Below are 16,431 nucleotides of genomic sequence, written 5' to 3'. Positions count from 1 at the left end.
ACTGACAGGGTTTATGCTAGGATTTTTTTCTTGTCGGTCCGGTGTCTGGAAAGAATTTATTTTAAATTTGAAACTTACTGGTCACGTTTCAATAACGGCACAAGCACAAATATAATATACACCTACGTTGATGAATGAATGGCGACCACCTCAAATCAGTTTGACTATTTAATGAACAGTAACAATTAAACAAAACGAACAGTAACAATTGAGCAAAACCTCAACATTAGCAAACTTCAACCTAAAAGGCTATCACAAAACATCTGTTACCTGTAACATCTGTAGCCTGTTCAAAAAAAGGCTACGCCTACATGGTGTCAAATGTAGCTTGTAGGCTAACATTTTCTTTTCTCCTTTTTTTCACTGTGGCAAAGCCCTGCTGCTGACTTGAAATCAAACGTGTCCTGTGTGTCTTTACAGTGTGCAAGGCTGTTTCACTGTAAAAACACAAATGTCCTCTTTAGGGATAGGGGGGAGGGGGGATGCCATTCCCCTTGTTAGCAAAATGACCAAAATGCATCCCCCTTGTTAACCTGCCATCCCCCTATAGACTCTATACAGTAGTGTCAGTGACCATTGGGGCATCCCCTCTGTTAAAAAATAACAAATCACTTACTGACTGTATGTTATATGTATGTATGGTCTTTATGCTCTTTTTTTATTTATATTTTATTTTATTTTATTTTCTACTGCTTGCAAACCAAATTGCCTATTGGGGACAACAAAGACTATCCAATCCAATCCAGTCCAGTCCAGTCCAGTCCAATCCAATCCAGTCCAATCCAATCCAATCCAATCCAATCCAATCCAATCCAATCCAATCCAATCCAATGCTTCTAGCTTTAGCTGGGTTTAGTTGGCTAATGTCTACTAAAAAAAAAAAACACTGCAGACTGAGCTCATGCTGAATCTCAAATCTGTCTAGGTTCAAAACACGACTTAGCTGAAATAGTGGGAAATTATAGTCACTCACACAAATAAAACAACATTGTTCTCACCAAAGAGCTGAATTTGTGGCCTTAAGTTGCTGCTTACTGAGGTGGTCTGGTGTCTGCTTCATGCCTGACATTACAGACACATAGACATAAGATTAAGTCTATTATACTCAGTTACTATAGGGAAATTTGAAATGGGTTAGCTAACGTTGCCTAGCCGCACTGTAATATTCTATCCACTGTACTTTTACTTTTGTTTTACCATTAAACTGTTCTCTGGAAATTCTCTCACTAACTTTATTTGGGAATGTACAAACCAGGTTGATACATGGTCAACTTAGGTTATGTTAACTAATAAATTGAATCTCATTTTAATTTTGTAGGCTATTTATGTTCAGCTTAAGGGTTATGGTTGAGTGGATGGACACCACTGTTGCTCCTCTGCTTCCCTCATCAAATGCTCTCATGTCAAGCTCCTCTTTCAAACCACCTTGTGAAACACAATCCAATATCAACAGTATTTAACGGTAATATGCATCATCTACAGTCTGAACACAACTTGCCTGTAATTTTACAATATGTCACTGTGGTAAAATGCTGTCAGCTACTGTAATTATTTTGGACCCATGATGCATTGCAATATACAGTTAAACTTTGTAAAATGACAGGATGAGAAGTTTTACTGTAGAAATTACAGCAGTTTGTTACAGTGTACCTTATTGTGTGTGAATAGCAGGGGAACAAGAAATGGATTCTGTTTTTAAATAAAGAAGTAAAGTTTAAAAACAAAAAGCATGGATGTTTAAGTAAAATCAAGATGCACAATAAATGCACGAATATAGCCTGTAAAGAGGATAATTAATCAAAGTCCAAAGTTCAAACCCAGTCAAACTCATAAATTACTCACAATTATGCTTTCATCTTTCCTTCCTACTCCTTTCATGGGATGCATTGCCCAGAGGCCCAGATATGTCTAATTCAGCTCCTTTGTCATGATATACCAAACTGATGACCATTCCCAGTGCAATCAGTCCTCATACTTCCTAATTCTCTGCATGCCCATCTGCCACCCTTCTCACACATTACTGTTTTGTACCTATGTATGTATAGCTACTACTTGGTACAGCATAATGTCACAACCACAGACATCATCCAACACCGTATTTCTTATTTATCTGGTCTCAGCACAACAAGTATGCCTTAAAACACTTAGCACCTTATAGAAATACTTGCATTTCCTATGCATCTATGTGCTTGTGTGACCTAAATATCACAAGTACATTAAGCAAGACAGAAGGAAGGGTTAACATATTGCCACTTTCTGAACCATAAAGTCGCCCTTAAAATAATCATTTCTGTGGATGAGACAAATAAATGAATAGATGACTATGGAAATAATGTTGCACTGTGTAGGCATATTTATTGCTAACATCTAACAGTGGAACTTTCCCTTGTTTTAGCAACAAAAGTAGTAGCGATACAAATCATTTTGAAGTATGGAGTAACACGTTGCTACAAATTATAATTGCAGTACCCAAGCAACTCCTTAAGGGGTTATTGCAAAGTATATGTCCAAAATACATTTGTTGTACCAAGTGGGGTAGATTTAGGCATGGGCGACATGGGCAGCCGCCCAGCGCGGCATCTTAGTGAGGGTGGCACGGGGTGCCCGGACAAAAAAATTCGGAATGGTGACATTTCGGTAATTGGGTTTCTATCGCTTATTTGCACATCATGTCAATGATATCATGTCACCTTGTTGGAGTGGGCACCCTCTACTTGTTGAGCCAGGTAGGCTACTGCCTGGGGCTCGCACTCAGAAGTATGAGATGGGGAGGGGGTGGGATTCGGTTGACATCAGATCTCCCCACTGGAAGCCCAAGGTTGGGGGAACGGGGGAATCTATCAAATATCGCACATCTATCTTTGTACAGTAGCTACTAATGCTACTAATGTTAAAGTTGCAAATGACCCATTACTGGCCTCTGATCAGGGTTGTGTCTCCTTGCTTGTGTTGCTTGACCTCAGTGCAGCCTTTGACGCCATTGATCATACTATTCTCCTTGATAGACTACAAAATGTTGTTGGAGTTAAGGGAACGGCCCTCTTATGGCTTAGGTCAAACTTGACTGATCGTTATCAGTTTGTTGATGTAAATGGTGACTTCCCTGCACATACTGAGGTAAAGTTTGGAGTCCCGCAAGGTTCTGTTTTAGGCCCACTGCTTTTCTCTTTATATATACTACCTCTAGGTAATATTATTCGTAAACACGGTATTAGCTTCCATTGCTATGCTGATGACACACAGTTGTATGTCTCAGCGAAGCCAGATGAGAGACACCAGCTTAACACAATTGAGTAATGTCTAAAGGAGATTAGGCACTGGATGCTTACTAACTTCCTCTCACTTAACTCTGAAAAAACAGAAGTACTTGTATTAGGATCACATGCAGCTAGGAGTAAGCTTTCCGATCACATAGTTACTCTGGATGGCCTTTCTCTTTCATCAGGTGCAGCAGTAAAAGACCTTGGTGTAATTATTGACCCCAGTCTTTCATTTGAAGCTCATGTAGATAATATTACCAGGATAGCCTTCTTTCATCTCAGAAATATTAACAGGATAAGAAATGCATTGTCATTTCAAGATGCTGAAAAATTGGTTCATGCTTTCATTACCTCTAGGTTAGACTATTGTAATGCCTTACTGTCTGGATGTTCTAATAGGTGTATAAATAAGCTACAGTTAGTTCAGAATACAGCAGCCAGAGTTCTTTCTAGAACCAAAAGATATGATCACATCACCCCTATCTTATCCACACTGCACTGGCTCCCAGTCAAATCTCGTATTGATTATAAAATCTTACTACTAACCTATAGAGCACAAAATGGTCTTGTGCCACAGTACCTGCGCGAACTCCTGGTCTTTTATGATCCACCATGCCTACTTAGATCAAAAGGTGCAGGCTATTTGTTGGTACCTCGAGTTGTGATGGCTACAGCAGGGGGCAGAGCCTTCTCTTACAGAGCCCCACAGTTATGGAACAGCCTCCCAATTAATGTTCGAGACTCAGACACAGTCTCTATGTTTAAGTCAAGGCTGAAAACTCTGTTTAGCCAAGCCTTTTGCTAACAGCTCTTTACTAGGCAAAGGAGCAGATCTGGAGGGTTCTCGGGCATAGAATGTTTGGTGAACTGGGATGTTTGGATGCTGTCGACCCCCCCCCCCCCCCCCCCCCCCCCCCACTCTAACATGTTCACTCAGGTTTGTTGACGGTGGAGTGGGTGGCTGCCTTGTGTCCCAGAGTGCCATCATGTCCGTATTACTTTCTAGCTCTCCCTTTTAACTATGCTGTAATAGCTAGTCTTGCTGGAGTCTCTGCCTGCACTGGGCACACGATGTATATTTTCCCTTAACCATTAGGCCTGTGTGGAAATGAACATTTAACAATGTGTCTCGCTCTCTCTCTCTCTTTCTCTCTCTCTCTCTCTGTCGAGCCACACATGCTACTCGCCACACATGCTACTCCTGAGATACCAGTGATCCTGACTCCTCCTGCCCTGTGGACCGATCCATCCTGGTGTTATCATCCCCCTGTCAGCCTCCTGTCAGCATCGCCATCCCCTTTGTTCATGCTCCAAATTACTTTCAATTGTAACTGCCCACGTGGTCGGCACCTACTGCACACCTGTCAAGCCAAGGAGGGGTCTCCTCTCTCTGTGGTCCTTCTCAAGATTTCTCCCATTTTCCCATTTCCCTTTTGGGTTTTTGGGGAGTATTTTCTTGCCCGCCATGAGGATTAAGTCAGGGGGTGCCGTCCTGTCTTGATTTGACTGTTGTGGCCTGTAAAGCCCTTTGAGACTGTAAACAGTGATATTGGGCTCTAAATAAACTTGAAACTTGAAACTTGAAACTTAATGCAAATTGAAATCAGTCACACTGTAGCCCCTTCCACACATGCACTGCAACTCTAAAATAATCTAGACTCTAACTGGAGGGGCTGTATGTGTGAATGCAAATGTCTGAATCAGTCATATCGGATCCTAATTCTTTATTCTACCAGCCCCCAAGTACAAAGTCCGTTGTATGTTCGATTGAGTCCATGTGTGAATAGAGCAGATTATAGTCCGGACAATGCACAGCGCACAAGTGGGCGTGTTGATGCCATTACTAACATGCGACGGGTCAAAACCGGAAGAATACAAACATCCGAGAGTGAAGAAGAAGGTTCATTTACACCGAGACGCCAACAAAAATGTCTAACTGGAGAGATGACAAGATTCGGGAACTTCTGTTGGTAAGGGTTGACGCCAAAATTGTCAGACAAAAATTGGTAGTGTTGGAGAAATATTACTCTCCTTTAAGATAACCACTGTAGTAACCATGATAAACAATGTAACAATAATGTATTCATTATTATAGGGGTGAATCAATGTAATCTTTATATTAACAGCTATAACTATACAATCCTTTGTATTGTAAGAAATATCAAGTTCTCTTTGTTCAGAAAGAAGAGACCTGCGTGGCCCTTTAGGGGACAGCATGTGAGATAAGGTCGGCGCCTCTGCCAGAGTGTTGTGGTCAGTCATAATATATGGGGAAAGAACGGACCCTCTGCCAGAGTGTTGTGGTCAGTCATAATATATGGAGAAGGTGAAATATTCCAGGTTTGTGATATATCTTACTCCACCACTTAGCAGGGCAGTAAATATTGGTGACGACGTATGGTAAACGTAAAGGAACTAAACAATAATAAAGTAACATAAACCAGCGATGAGAGGGGTCTGTGAAGATGGGCTGGCAGAGGTGCCCCACATACAAAGAGACAAAGTAATGTGTATCTTTTTTTGAGAAAACGTGTATAAAAACCGGTGCTTTGTGAGAAGGCGTCAGTCACTCCCCGGGACCTGACTCAGTTTGTTGTATGCCTTTTGAACTATGCAATAAACTTACACTGCATCTGACTCAATGTTAGACTCAGTCTCATTTGGCCCAGGCTGAGAATTTCACCCACAGTAGCCTCGTCCACCAATTTTGATATGTAGTAAGCAAAACACTACTATTTTCGCAGCATACTTTTTGCATCATGTCCTGCTTCCTGCATTCTCTACCCAGATGCCATCCCTCACCTAAACGAAATGGAGTATTTCGAATAGGTGCGAACGCATCTGACACTGACAGTCCCTTGTTGCGTGCTACATGTGTGAAAGGGCAACTTCAGATGAAATGCAAACCAGATTCTGTGAACATAGTCCGTTGTGCATATGTGAAAACGGCTTATGAAATACTACCAAATAAACCACAATTCATACATAATACTGTGAATATATCGTTTCACAGACATATTGTTGCATTTTTTCTGGTTTGTGCAAAATCGTTAAGAATAATATAAAACCAGGCCCCACCTAGGGTGCCAGAAGCAGGACTTTTGGCTCTCAGAATATCTGTTAATCAACACCATCCATGTTATGCCAAAAGACAGGGAGAGAAGTTAACCATTGCAGTGGTAACCTAGCTCGTTTGTAATGAACAGTTTCGTTGATTTGTGCAGGTAGATATATTTCTATGTCCGGGGCGGAGGATGACGTGACTTTCGTTAGCTGATCCATATAAACTCTGGACGAAAATAAGCAGAAACGTTGTCGTGAGTGAGCAAGGGAGCTCATAGCCAGCCCAATCCACCATATTTTAGAATTATTGTTTGACCCTTTTCCACCGAGTGCAGAGCCCTGTCCTCCCAGTGCAGAGCCAGCTGACATAGGAGTTCATGCCCCCCCAAGAAGAGTCCATGTGAGACCTGTTGTTCATGAAAAATGTCCTATCTGCAATGTTGTAATGAACAAACGTAACATCAGAAAGCATATTGACCGCAAACACACAAATCCGGAAGTTCTTCACATAAATTCCAAATACCACCTCAGGAGTGAGTGTATTGATGAGATTGATGGTATTTTCTCTGTCCAGAAGACTTTCCACAGTCACAGTGTCCCTCTTCACGTACAGAAGAAAACATTGGGTGAAAATCACTGTGTGTTGTATGAATCTCAGGACTGCCAGATGAACATGGATTTAGCATGGAGGAGTGGCATGAGGTCATACAGATGTGTACATCTGAGGTCAATCACTTACTGCACCAACACAGCTAAATCTGACACACTATGGGCAGATTCACTGACAAAGATGGTGGAAACCAAATGGTTCAGGGAGGAGACGAGGAAGAATTGCCTTGCACGGCAAAGCCTGGCCAGAGAGAATAATGTTCCTGTCTCTGTCTGTCTAAATAGAGGATTTCCTCAAGTGAAGAAAATCGTGTCTGTATTTGAGCCCACAGTCTCATATTACAGATGCCTTGAATGAGTTATGGTGGTGTACAACACCAGATTAAACACATGGCATTGTCCGTGTTCCAAAACAAGATGCTCTTGTCCACATATTTATGTGGCCAAGTGGCATCTTTTCCAAGAACAGTCTGAATTGTTTAGGACAATCCAAAGCATGGAAGAGGTGGTGGATCCATTCGCTAGTGCAAGCATGCATGAATGTCTGGGGGACACAGATGAGGAGGGAGTGACCAGCCCAACATATCCACCAAAAGATGATGGCCTGAGCAGTATGGTGAAATACATACTCAAAGGCACGAACGTACCTGCTGTTGCCAGATCATTTACACCTCCCATCAACAGAACTGCAGCACCCAAGACAACTCATTCCAGAGGAAATGATATGCCAGAGGTGTCCAAGGAATGTGCCTCTCAGTGAACTGGTCCTCATCACTGACAAAGCAAGAATCCTTACAAGCTTTGACATTGTTCACGGTAGGTTACAGTTGTATCCACCAGCTTTTACTTTGTCATTCTTTGAGAAAAATGTTTGTGCCCAATTTCTAAGCCTAATTTCTAATTGCTCTGTTACCATTCATGTGTCTCCGGCTGAATCATCCAATCACTAGATGTTTCCACTTACTGAAAACATTGCCCAGTCTGTGACTGGTGGTACCAATATCAGGAGTTCAATAAAAATAGAAAGATGTTGTGCACAGTTTCAGTGACCACATACTGCTTGACCTGCCCTTGTGTATCAAATTGAGAAACCTACTTCAGGTAATGTCTTTTGACATCATTCAACTAATTTATAATCCCTTTAAAACTGCCTTTTTTTGGAGCATATATATGCACACAAACAAGTAACATTAGCATTCTATTATTTTTCCACACAGGTCCATACAGCAGTCAGCAGAGCGGTAGATCACCCTCAGCTTACCACAGCAGTAAAGTTCCCCTCAAAGGACATGGTGCTCCATGCATATCTTCACTTTGAGGCCCTCACGGACCATGAATACAACTATTCATGTGTCACCTATGGTGATCACCCTGCTGTGGTCATAATGGATTTGCATAGGAACAGTGCCTTTCATTTGTCAAGTTAGAATGTTTTTGCAGAATATACTGATGCAATTGTTGTCTGAATTTTGTAAATAATTGAAGTTACTTAAAAATATGCTTATTTTATAAGTTTCTCTTCTTCACTACTTAGGTAAGTGACATGGAAGAACCTCCAGAGAATTACAATGGGACAGTGGATATTCAGAGGTTTTGGGATGCTCTGGCCATGGAGATGATTGGTCGTGGATTTGTAAAAAGTAATGAAAGCCTAAGAAACTATGCCTTATGGTATCAATTCCATATGCATAATAGACCAAAATGTATTAACAAATAACTCTTTTGGCATTTTCTCAAGGTTCAAAACATAATCCATTTGCAGTATCACCAGCCTATCACTTTTGGGCTCCATGGATTGGTCCACACACAAGGAAGTCTGATATTGTGCTCAATACTGAGTTTGCCAAAGTACATGCTCCAAAATCGCTTGCTGAGGTAGAAGAGATAACTGTCACGAGGACTGTCTGAGAGATGAGCTTTCTAAACAAAGGGTAAATATGTCTGTTGAACCAACAAAACTTACTAACACTTTCTTTACATATGGCAAATTGTGTTTTGTGGTGTTTTTAAAGTGTGTACACATACAATGACCAAATTTAAATTAATATTATCAAATCTTATCTTCTCCTAATAGGACTACTTTATCTTGATATGCAGTTCTGTTTTGCTTTGTTGACTAGGTGGGAGTTATCTGAAAATTATGTACAGAGTGTGGTTTAGGATCTCGTAATTATCTCCTTCTCAGACTTTCCAATGAGATGAGAGCCAGAAACGCTTATGATGAAGTGTTTGATAAAATTTGGGCTGCCTCAGGTAATCCCATTTTTGACTGAAGCATAAAGTGTTGTTGGTGAGTAGTGCATGTTTCATTATGCTGTTTGGAAAAGTGTATAAAAAATATTTTTTAAATATTTGAGGTTTAACATGGCAGAAACCATTTTATGATGCATTCACTCTTTGATTATTTGAAATGTAAAAAGTATTTGTACTCAAATAGATTGACTGTTTAATGTGATGGGTAATGGCTGTCTGTCTTTTTTCTACCTCTGACATTGTTGGAGTCTTATTTGCACATATTTACTCTCAGGAGGATGGGCAGTCGTCATGTGCCCCTGTGGGATTGTGTAAAGTATTGTGTACAACATTAATGTTTAAAAAATAAAGGACCAGAATTTTTTTTTTAAAAAAAAAAAATCATTAATAACTCATATAACTGCAAATCTCAATATCTGAACATTGTTTCAAGCTTGATTATGTTCCGAACACAACGAGGACTCCAGATGAGCCAACAGTTGAAGTAGTATATATCCTACACTTTCTGTCAAACTGTCAATCAAAGTGATTGATGGCCTTCTATAATTGATGACCCCCCCCCCCCTCCATTGCTCCTTTTCCACCCTGTCTGGCATGATTGACTGACACGTGTGAGGAAAAACCGTTGTGTCGCTACAGGCGTGTTGAATGACAGGGTGGGTGTGGTTGACAAGAGGGTGGCCAGGATACGTATCGATTGGTGCTGTTGGATATAAACGTGTTTGACCGGAGGTGGTCGTTCTGTCCACATCCTTGCGTACACGACAAAATCTATCTCGTGATCTGATTAAACACGTCTCCATCTACAATAACAAATAGTGTAAAGAGAGTACCTCTCAGCACAATTTCTGCTACTTATGCTGATGACAAAATCACATTTGCACCAAGAAAGAAGAAGAGACCTGAGAGTTTGATTCATTTTCTTCAGAATGAGAAGGAAAGGGTAGAATACGAATGGCCGTTGTCTGATGGTCGTGTTGGTGGATATGTTTTTGACAAAGTCGCGCGTTCCGTGAAACTGTACACTGTTGAATCTGGGGGAACGTTTACGGAGGACATGATACACATACCATTCCCTGCTAAAGACTGGAGTTTGTTTAGAAACAAAGTGTGGCGAGACCTTGAAGTCCCTGGTCTGGATCGTATTTACAGTGCGGCGTGGAATAGCGTAACACCAAAAATAAGCTACTATATATTCGCTAATCGTCTTGAAAAGGATCTTAATGATTACATTTATATGTGTTGTAGCAAATACACAATCATGAAAGTGGATGAACATATAGATATTGAGAGGATCATGCGCGGCCTGAAAGAAGATAGACGGTTTTCAAGAAGATAGACGGCTTGTTCAAATGGTGCGAGGCCTTGGACAGATACCAAGACATCAAAATAAATCTTTTTCAGGCGTGGGAGTCCGACATTGAGTGTAACTGCGGGGTGGTCCATTCAGAATCACCACCCATTCTCTACAAGCATTAAAAAGGCCAGCGCGTCCCAGATGGTCACCATCTCAAACCCTCAACGCGTGGACTAAACATGTTGCTGGTAAACGACGTCGTAATACCTGAAGACAACAGTTGGCTTGACACATTTTGCGAGAATCTAGGGAAAACGAATTGGACTTACTTACCGATGTCCGAGACTACCGAAACACTATCCGTGTTGTCTTTTCCGCAGGATGTAGAGACTATGTCCACACAACCACCCTCTGTCGAGGACGTGGATGGATGTATTCCCCCGCTGGGGTTCAAACTCATAAAGGCCGCTGTGGGTGTCATACTAGTGTAACGGTAGACAGCGAGTAGAGTGCTGCGCAGTGAGTATGCCTCACTCCCCTGACACGTTAAGAGGCGTGCTAGCGACAGATGCTAGCGCCCATGGGCTTTAGCCTCCTTGCTAGCACGCCCGCCTCCCATCCCAAGGGTCGCCGGTTCAAGTCCAGTGGTATACGCAACACAAAGCGGGTTACACTAGAACAGATCATTAATGTAAAGCTGCGTGATGGTTTCCTGGGTTGTGAAATGAACCATCCAATCCAGTTACGGCATTTATGCCTCTTTGAACATGACCCCTACTTTTAGTAGTGTAATTAAATGGATCAAGACCCGACGTTGTTCCCTCAGCAGAACAACGTCATTTCTGCCATAAGTGTACAGTTCTTTCTTAAAGTCAAAAACACCACCAGAGACTTCGTTGTACCACTTGTCAAACTCTGCCTTGTCCTTATCCGACATGGTCTCATAACCCTAGTAGCATTTGTTGGGATAAGCACCACGGTAGTTGTTGTTTTCCCGTTTGTTAAACCTGTGTGGGAAATGCCCTTTCTCGACATTGCTCAGATTTAAGGCCGCGGCCGTTTTAGCAAGACGCATCGGAATGAACGAATAGCTGTCTATGTATCGTTGCTTTAAAGCCTCGTTGTACATAAAAATCAATCTACACCCCATCATGGTAATTTTGGAGTGATACCTATTTTGGAAAAATGTTCCAAGAGAATGAAATTGTCAAACCCTGAAGGATTGTGCGCCAACCACGTGTAACCCTTATACTTGGGGCGTCTAAACTTCTTCATAAGTTTTTCAACACAGTCATCCCCTTCAGCCGTAAACTCCTTACCCTTAAACGTAATGGCACACACAAAATTGGCTCTATGTTTGCCATTCTCAAACCGAGTCTCAAAGTCAAAGAAAATGTATTTATGGTGTGTTTTTTTTTTTTTTTTCAATTTGATGGGTTGAATGTAACAATCATGCACGGCGTCTGGCGACAAATCTTCGCCGCAATAAACACAACGCCCTGTAATACATTTATGAGCCTTTGGTTTTTTCACACTAACGTGATAACGACGGTTACACTTCTTACAATACTTTGTGACATCACAAGGTCCCGCTACCACGCTGCCCTCAACTGTGGACACCAGCTGTTTGTGTCTTTCAAAACAATACTTGGATTTGCAGTACCTTGAACAGTCATTGCAAAATGTTGACATTCCAGTCTTTTTGTAACACTCAGAGTCGTTGCACACGTCACAACTGAATTTACAACAGTTGTCTCTACGATTACTAAATCCGCCATAGCAAAACTGACAAGCATAAGTTTCTCCAAGGAACGCCTTGAGATTTTCAATCTTGCAATAATGGTCGTCATGAAGGTACGAAATGAAGGTGTTGTAATGGTCGTCATGAAGGTGTGATGTCTCACTTGTTTGGTACTTCTGCAACATCCTTGTACTGGATCTATATAACACAACAATCTTGATCCCTAAGGCATGCTCAAACTTGCAAACATTTTTAAATCCTATTTTCTGCTAAATCATGAAACTTGTGCCTGTATGTATGTCTGCAGCTAACTGCTCGAAGGTGTTGGGGTGTACTTGCTGGTTCAGATAGTGTGCTAGACAGATTGCGAAACATAGGTTGTTTGAAATGTTAGAAGGACAAAACAAATTCATTTTTGTCTCACTAATCACTTCATCATGTGCCAGGTTGCACAATTTTCTATACGCGCCACCGTTCTTACTCCGTGTGATAGAGACCATCAGCTCTAAATTGTCATCAACCATAATTCGTGCGTTACTCTGCAACACTCTCTCAATAGCATCCAAGAAACGTTCAGCCCCGTAACCATTTTCTGGAGATAATATAGCGCTTACATCCGACGTTAGGCTGGACCGTCTCAAACTAATGTTTAGAAAACTCAACTATGTCACTTAGTGTATCGTGTAGAAACTTTATGTATGCGGCTATGTCAGTGTCAGGGGCGTATCTGAAATTAAGTGATCTGTGTAAAACCACACTATTAAATCGGGGTCTTGCCACTACCGTATAATCACCAACCACACCACCCTCTCTAACCAATCTTTTTATTGCCCTGTCGTTTAAACCATGAATAGATGATACACTAATGTCGCCAGCACCGTTTTGCAGAGCACGTATTGTGTTATTAAAACTCATGATATCATCAGACATGTGGTAAATGGAAACATCGTTCAAGAAGTTGTTTCTATTCGTGTCTGTGTCTTGTGCACTATGCTCTACCGCTAACATAGTGTTAATGGTATGCAAAGTGTTGTTGAAGTCTGTAATGTCCTGGCGTGTTGACCTTCCCCATCCACGCTATCAAGTCTTCTACGCTTGGGTGGGTGTAACATCATGATTGTGTCTATTTGGGTGCGTGTTGTGTGCTACTTTTCTGACACTAGGCACATTTTTTAGACTTTTAATGATTTCGTAAAATAGTTTCACAAGTGGAAATAGGCTAAAACACTACCATTAACACAATAAAGGAGATCGGTGTGACAAACATCAGCAACGGGCAATGTTTGAAAGACGGGTTAACACCTCTGACAATGCGCCCCAATCCACATGACACAATTTGAACACCTCCTGGATAACTTTGGTTTTATTGTTCAATATTCTAACCAAATCGTCGTATCCACGCTTCGGTTTCTCATGAGCTTCAACCAGCTTATGCAGGATATCTTTGACCTCGGCCGGATTCTCCACTATCTTTTTATTGGCTTCACACAGACACCCAAAAGCTTGCACATGACTGTTAAATTGCCCTGATAAACACCTTAATTCACAAACAAGCGTCCTACAATCATCTTGTATACAATGGGGACAATACCTCCCGCAGTCAGTGTTCCGGGTTGCTGCATAGTTCATGTGCTAAATCATCCTCAGGATCTCCACAGTGTTCAACCCGCGATGGATCTTCTGTGGATGGACTCCTCGTGTCCGTGGGTAGGCCTATACCGATGTTCTCCCCCGAGGTTGTTTCCCGAGCTGCTGGGTCCGCATCGTCATACTTTTCAATTTGCGTATCCGTCCTGTGTCCGATGTCATCTAAACTTGTTAACCTAGGTTGAATTACTTCTTCTTCCCCTTCAGACAAGCATGGACTTGCTAGCGCAGTATTTGCATCTGTGTAAAGGTCTGCAATTCGGTGTAATAATTCATTGTTAGTGGCAATAGGGATTTAAATGGATCCGTTTCATTCATTTCGACATTAAGAAATGGGTGAATGAGAACAGATTTAGTTATTCTTACCTATGATGCTATTATAATGTGGTCGTTTTTCCGAAACACGGTTCTCCGCATCACAGATCACTTCCGGCTCCTTACGTTTAGAACCTCCGGTGCATGCTTCACCATTCCGCCGCGGCGACTCGAACCCCGGTGGTGTGATCGGTATGGATTCAATCAAATTTTGCAAACCTACTGAAAAAGAAAAAAAAAACTAATGTTAGTGAAACACTTTTATCACCGAAACGGTCATTCTTGATAAATAAAATAGGTAAGCTAAGAGAATTGTAGTCATAAGGACAATACCGAAGGGTTGCTCAGATGTGCTTTGACCATGCGGTGAGGTCGTGAGAATTTCGCCTGACACTAATAAAAACATCATTATTATTAAAAAAAAAAAAAAATATATATATATATATATATATACACACACACACACATATATGTATATATATATACACACACACACACACACACACACATATATATATATATATATATATATATATATATATATATATACACACACATATATATATATATTAGTAGTAGTAGTATTATAACTATTTTCAGACACTCACCAAGTTGCGACAGTCCTTGAATCTCACCGATTGTGTTGATAAAATCACGTTCTGTGGGACCTAGACCTGTTAAACAAAACAAATCAAACAACATCACGCAAGAAATCTTGGTAACATAACATAACATGCAAAATCCAAATAAACCATTTTCTATTAGTGCATAATCAACTCACTCAGAGCAAAGGGGTCCCTTGCAGTCATCTCAAGAATCTTTTGGGCCATCATCTGACTTGGAAAAACCAAAATGTTGACACTCGCAGATTTCGGTTTTGCTTTTACACAGTTTTTTGCGGTCAACCATCAGGAGATGGTGTCAAGACCTCATACCAATATTTCACACGGTTGTCCCGATGTGTTAAAACGTCACACCGACCTTTCACTGACCACTGATTCCAACTGTCAGTATTGTTTTTTATATTGACCATGTTGTAGTTGCGCTGAAACGTGTGCCGGGACCTCGGTATTTCTGACAGTCTGCGCCGACTTAAACGCATGACCGTGTTTATTTTTTTTCATACATTGCCAAACATAAAGAATCAACCATGTAACCACCCGTCATATGAGCTAGCGGTTAGTGTTTCAGACTTTCACGCTGGTGACCGAGGTTCAACCTTTGGTGAGCTAGGACCGACTCCTGGTATGGGCACTCACACGTGCCTGTCAATCATACCGGCCCTGACAGGGCAGAAAAGGAGCAATGGAGGGAGGGAGGGTCATCAATTATAGAAGGCCATCAATCACTTTGATTGACAGTTTGACAGAAAGTGTAGGATATATATTACTGTTGACATTGGCACAACCATGCTAAAATGCTCTGACTTCATGTCATTGGGTTTATGTCAAGAAGTAGAGGCAACAGTAAGTTTAGTTTACCACCACATAAATATCACTACACATAAATTTGCTAAACCCTCTAAATTTGCAAAACCCTATTTACTTCTGTTTCTGTATGCCTGATACAATATTACAGATTGCCAGTTGTGGTTTATTGTGATGGGTAATGGCTGTTTGTCATTTTTTCTACCTCTGACATTATTGGGGTCTCATTTGCACATATTTACTCTCAGGAGGATGGGCTGTCGTCATGTGCCCCTGTGAGATTGTGTACAGTATGAAGCACAACATTCGTGCTGAGAGTTCACGTGACTTTGCAGATATCCTTATCTCATGGAGGCACATGCCAAATGTGGCTATATATGACTTTGCGCTTGGACTGGCCACCCACACTGACTTGGAGGAACCAGAAAGGGTGCCCTTCAGTCCCTTTGAAGGTCATCTACTGGCACCTTCTGAGGAAACAACAACCCTTGCAAAACAAGGAAAGGTGAGGGTATCACTACATTGGCTGGAGAGACCCAAAGTAGTCCCAGACAGGGGGGGTCACCTACTGACTGGCTCAGCAGAGCATTATTGCCTGTATGACAAGTTTCATGAGGCAAATACAAAAGATGACAGGGATCTTCTGCGGAAAATTTCCCCGGTCCCACAGCTGGCTGGCAAGGTAAAAAGCCAAGTCGTAAAGCAACTCTTTGCCAAACTAAAAAAAACCCCAGCTACTTCATGAACGTGAGCCAGCTCTCTATGCATGTATTCTTGATGAGGAACATTGTTCATCACATGAATGCACAAAAAAACAAA

The 16,431-nt window shown here is 41.4% G+C and overlaps 1 protein-coding gene across 1 annotated transcript in view; it reads left to right on the top strand.

Moving 5' to 3' along the window:
• The window catches only part of LOC115804693 (uncharacterized), a 31,604-nt gene extending 20,631 nt beyond the window's left edge, over positions 1-10,973 (top strand). The window contains exons 2-4 of the mRNA XM_030765203.1: positions 7,416-7,575; positions 8,467-8,565; positions 10,863-10,973. Of these exons, the coding sequence (XP_030621063.1) occupies positions 7,416-7,575; positions 8,467-8,565; positions 10,863-10,973 (370 nt within the window). The remainder of the gene's footprint in view (positions 1-7,415; positions 7,576-8,466; positions 8,566-10,862) is intronic.
• Positions 10,974-16,431: the final 5,458 nt, after the last annotated feature.

The sequence above is a fragment of the Chanos chanos genome, chromosome 1 (genome assembly GCF_902362185.1).
Source record: "Chanos chanos chromosome 1, fChaCha1.1, whole genome shotgun sequence".
Lineage (NCBI taxonomy): Eukaryota > Metazoa > Chordata > Actinopteri > Gonorynchiformes > Chanidae > Chanos > Chanos chanos.
Note: the sequence above shows the minus strand (reverse complement) of the source record. Positions and strands in the feature narration are given on the sequence as shown.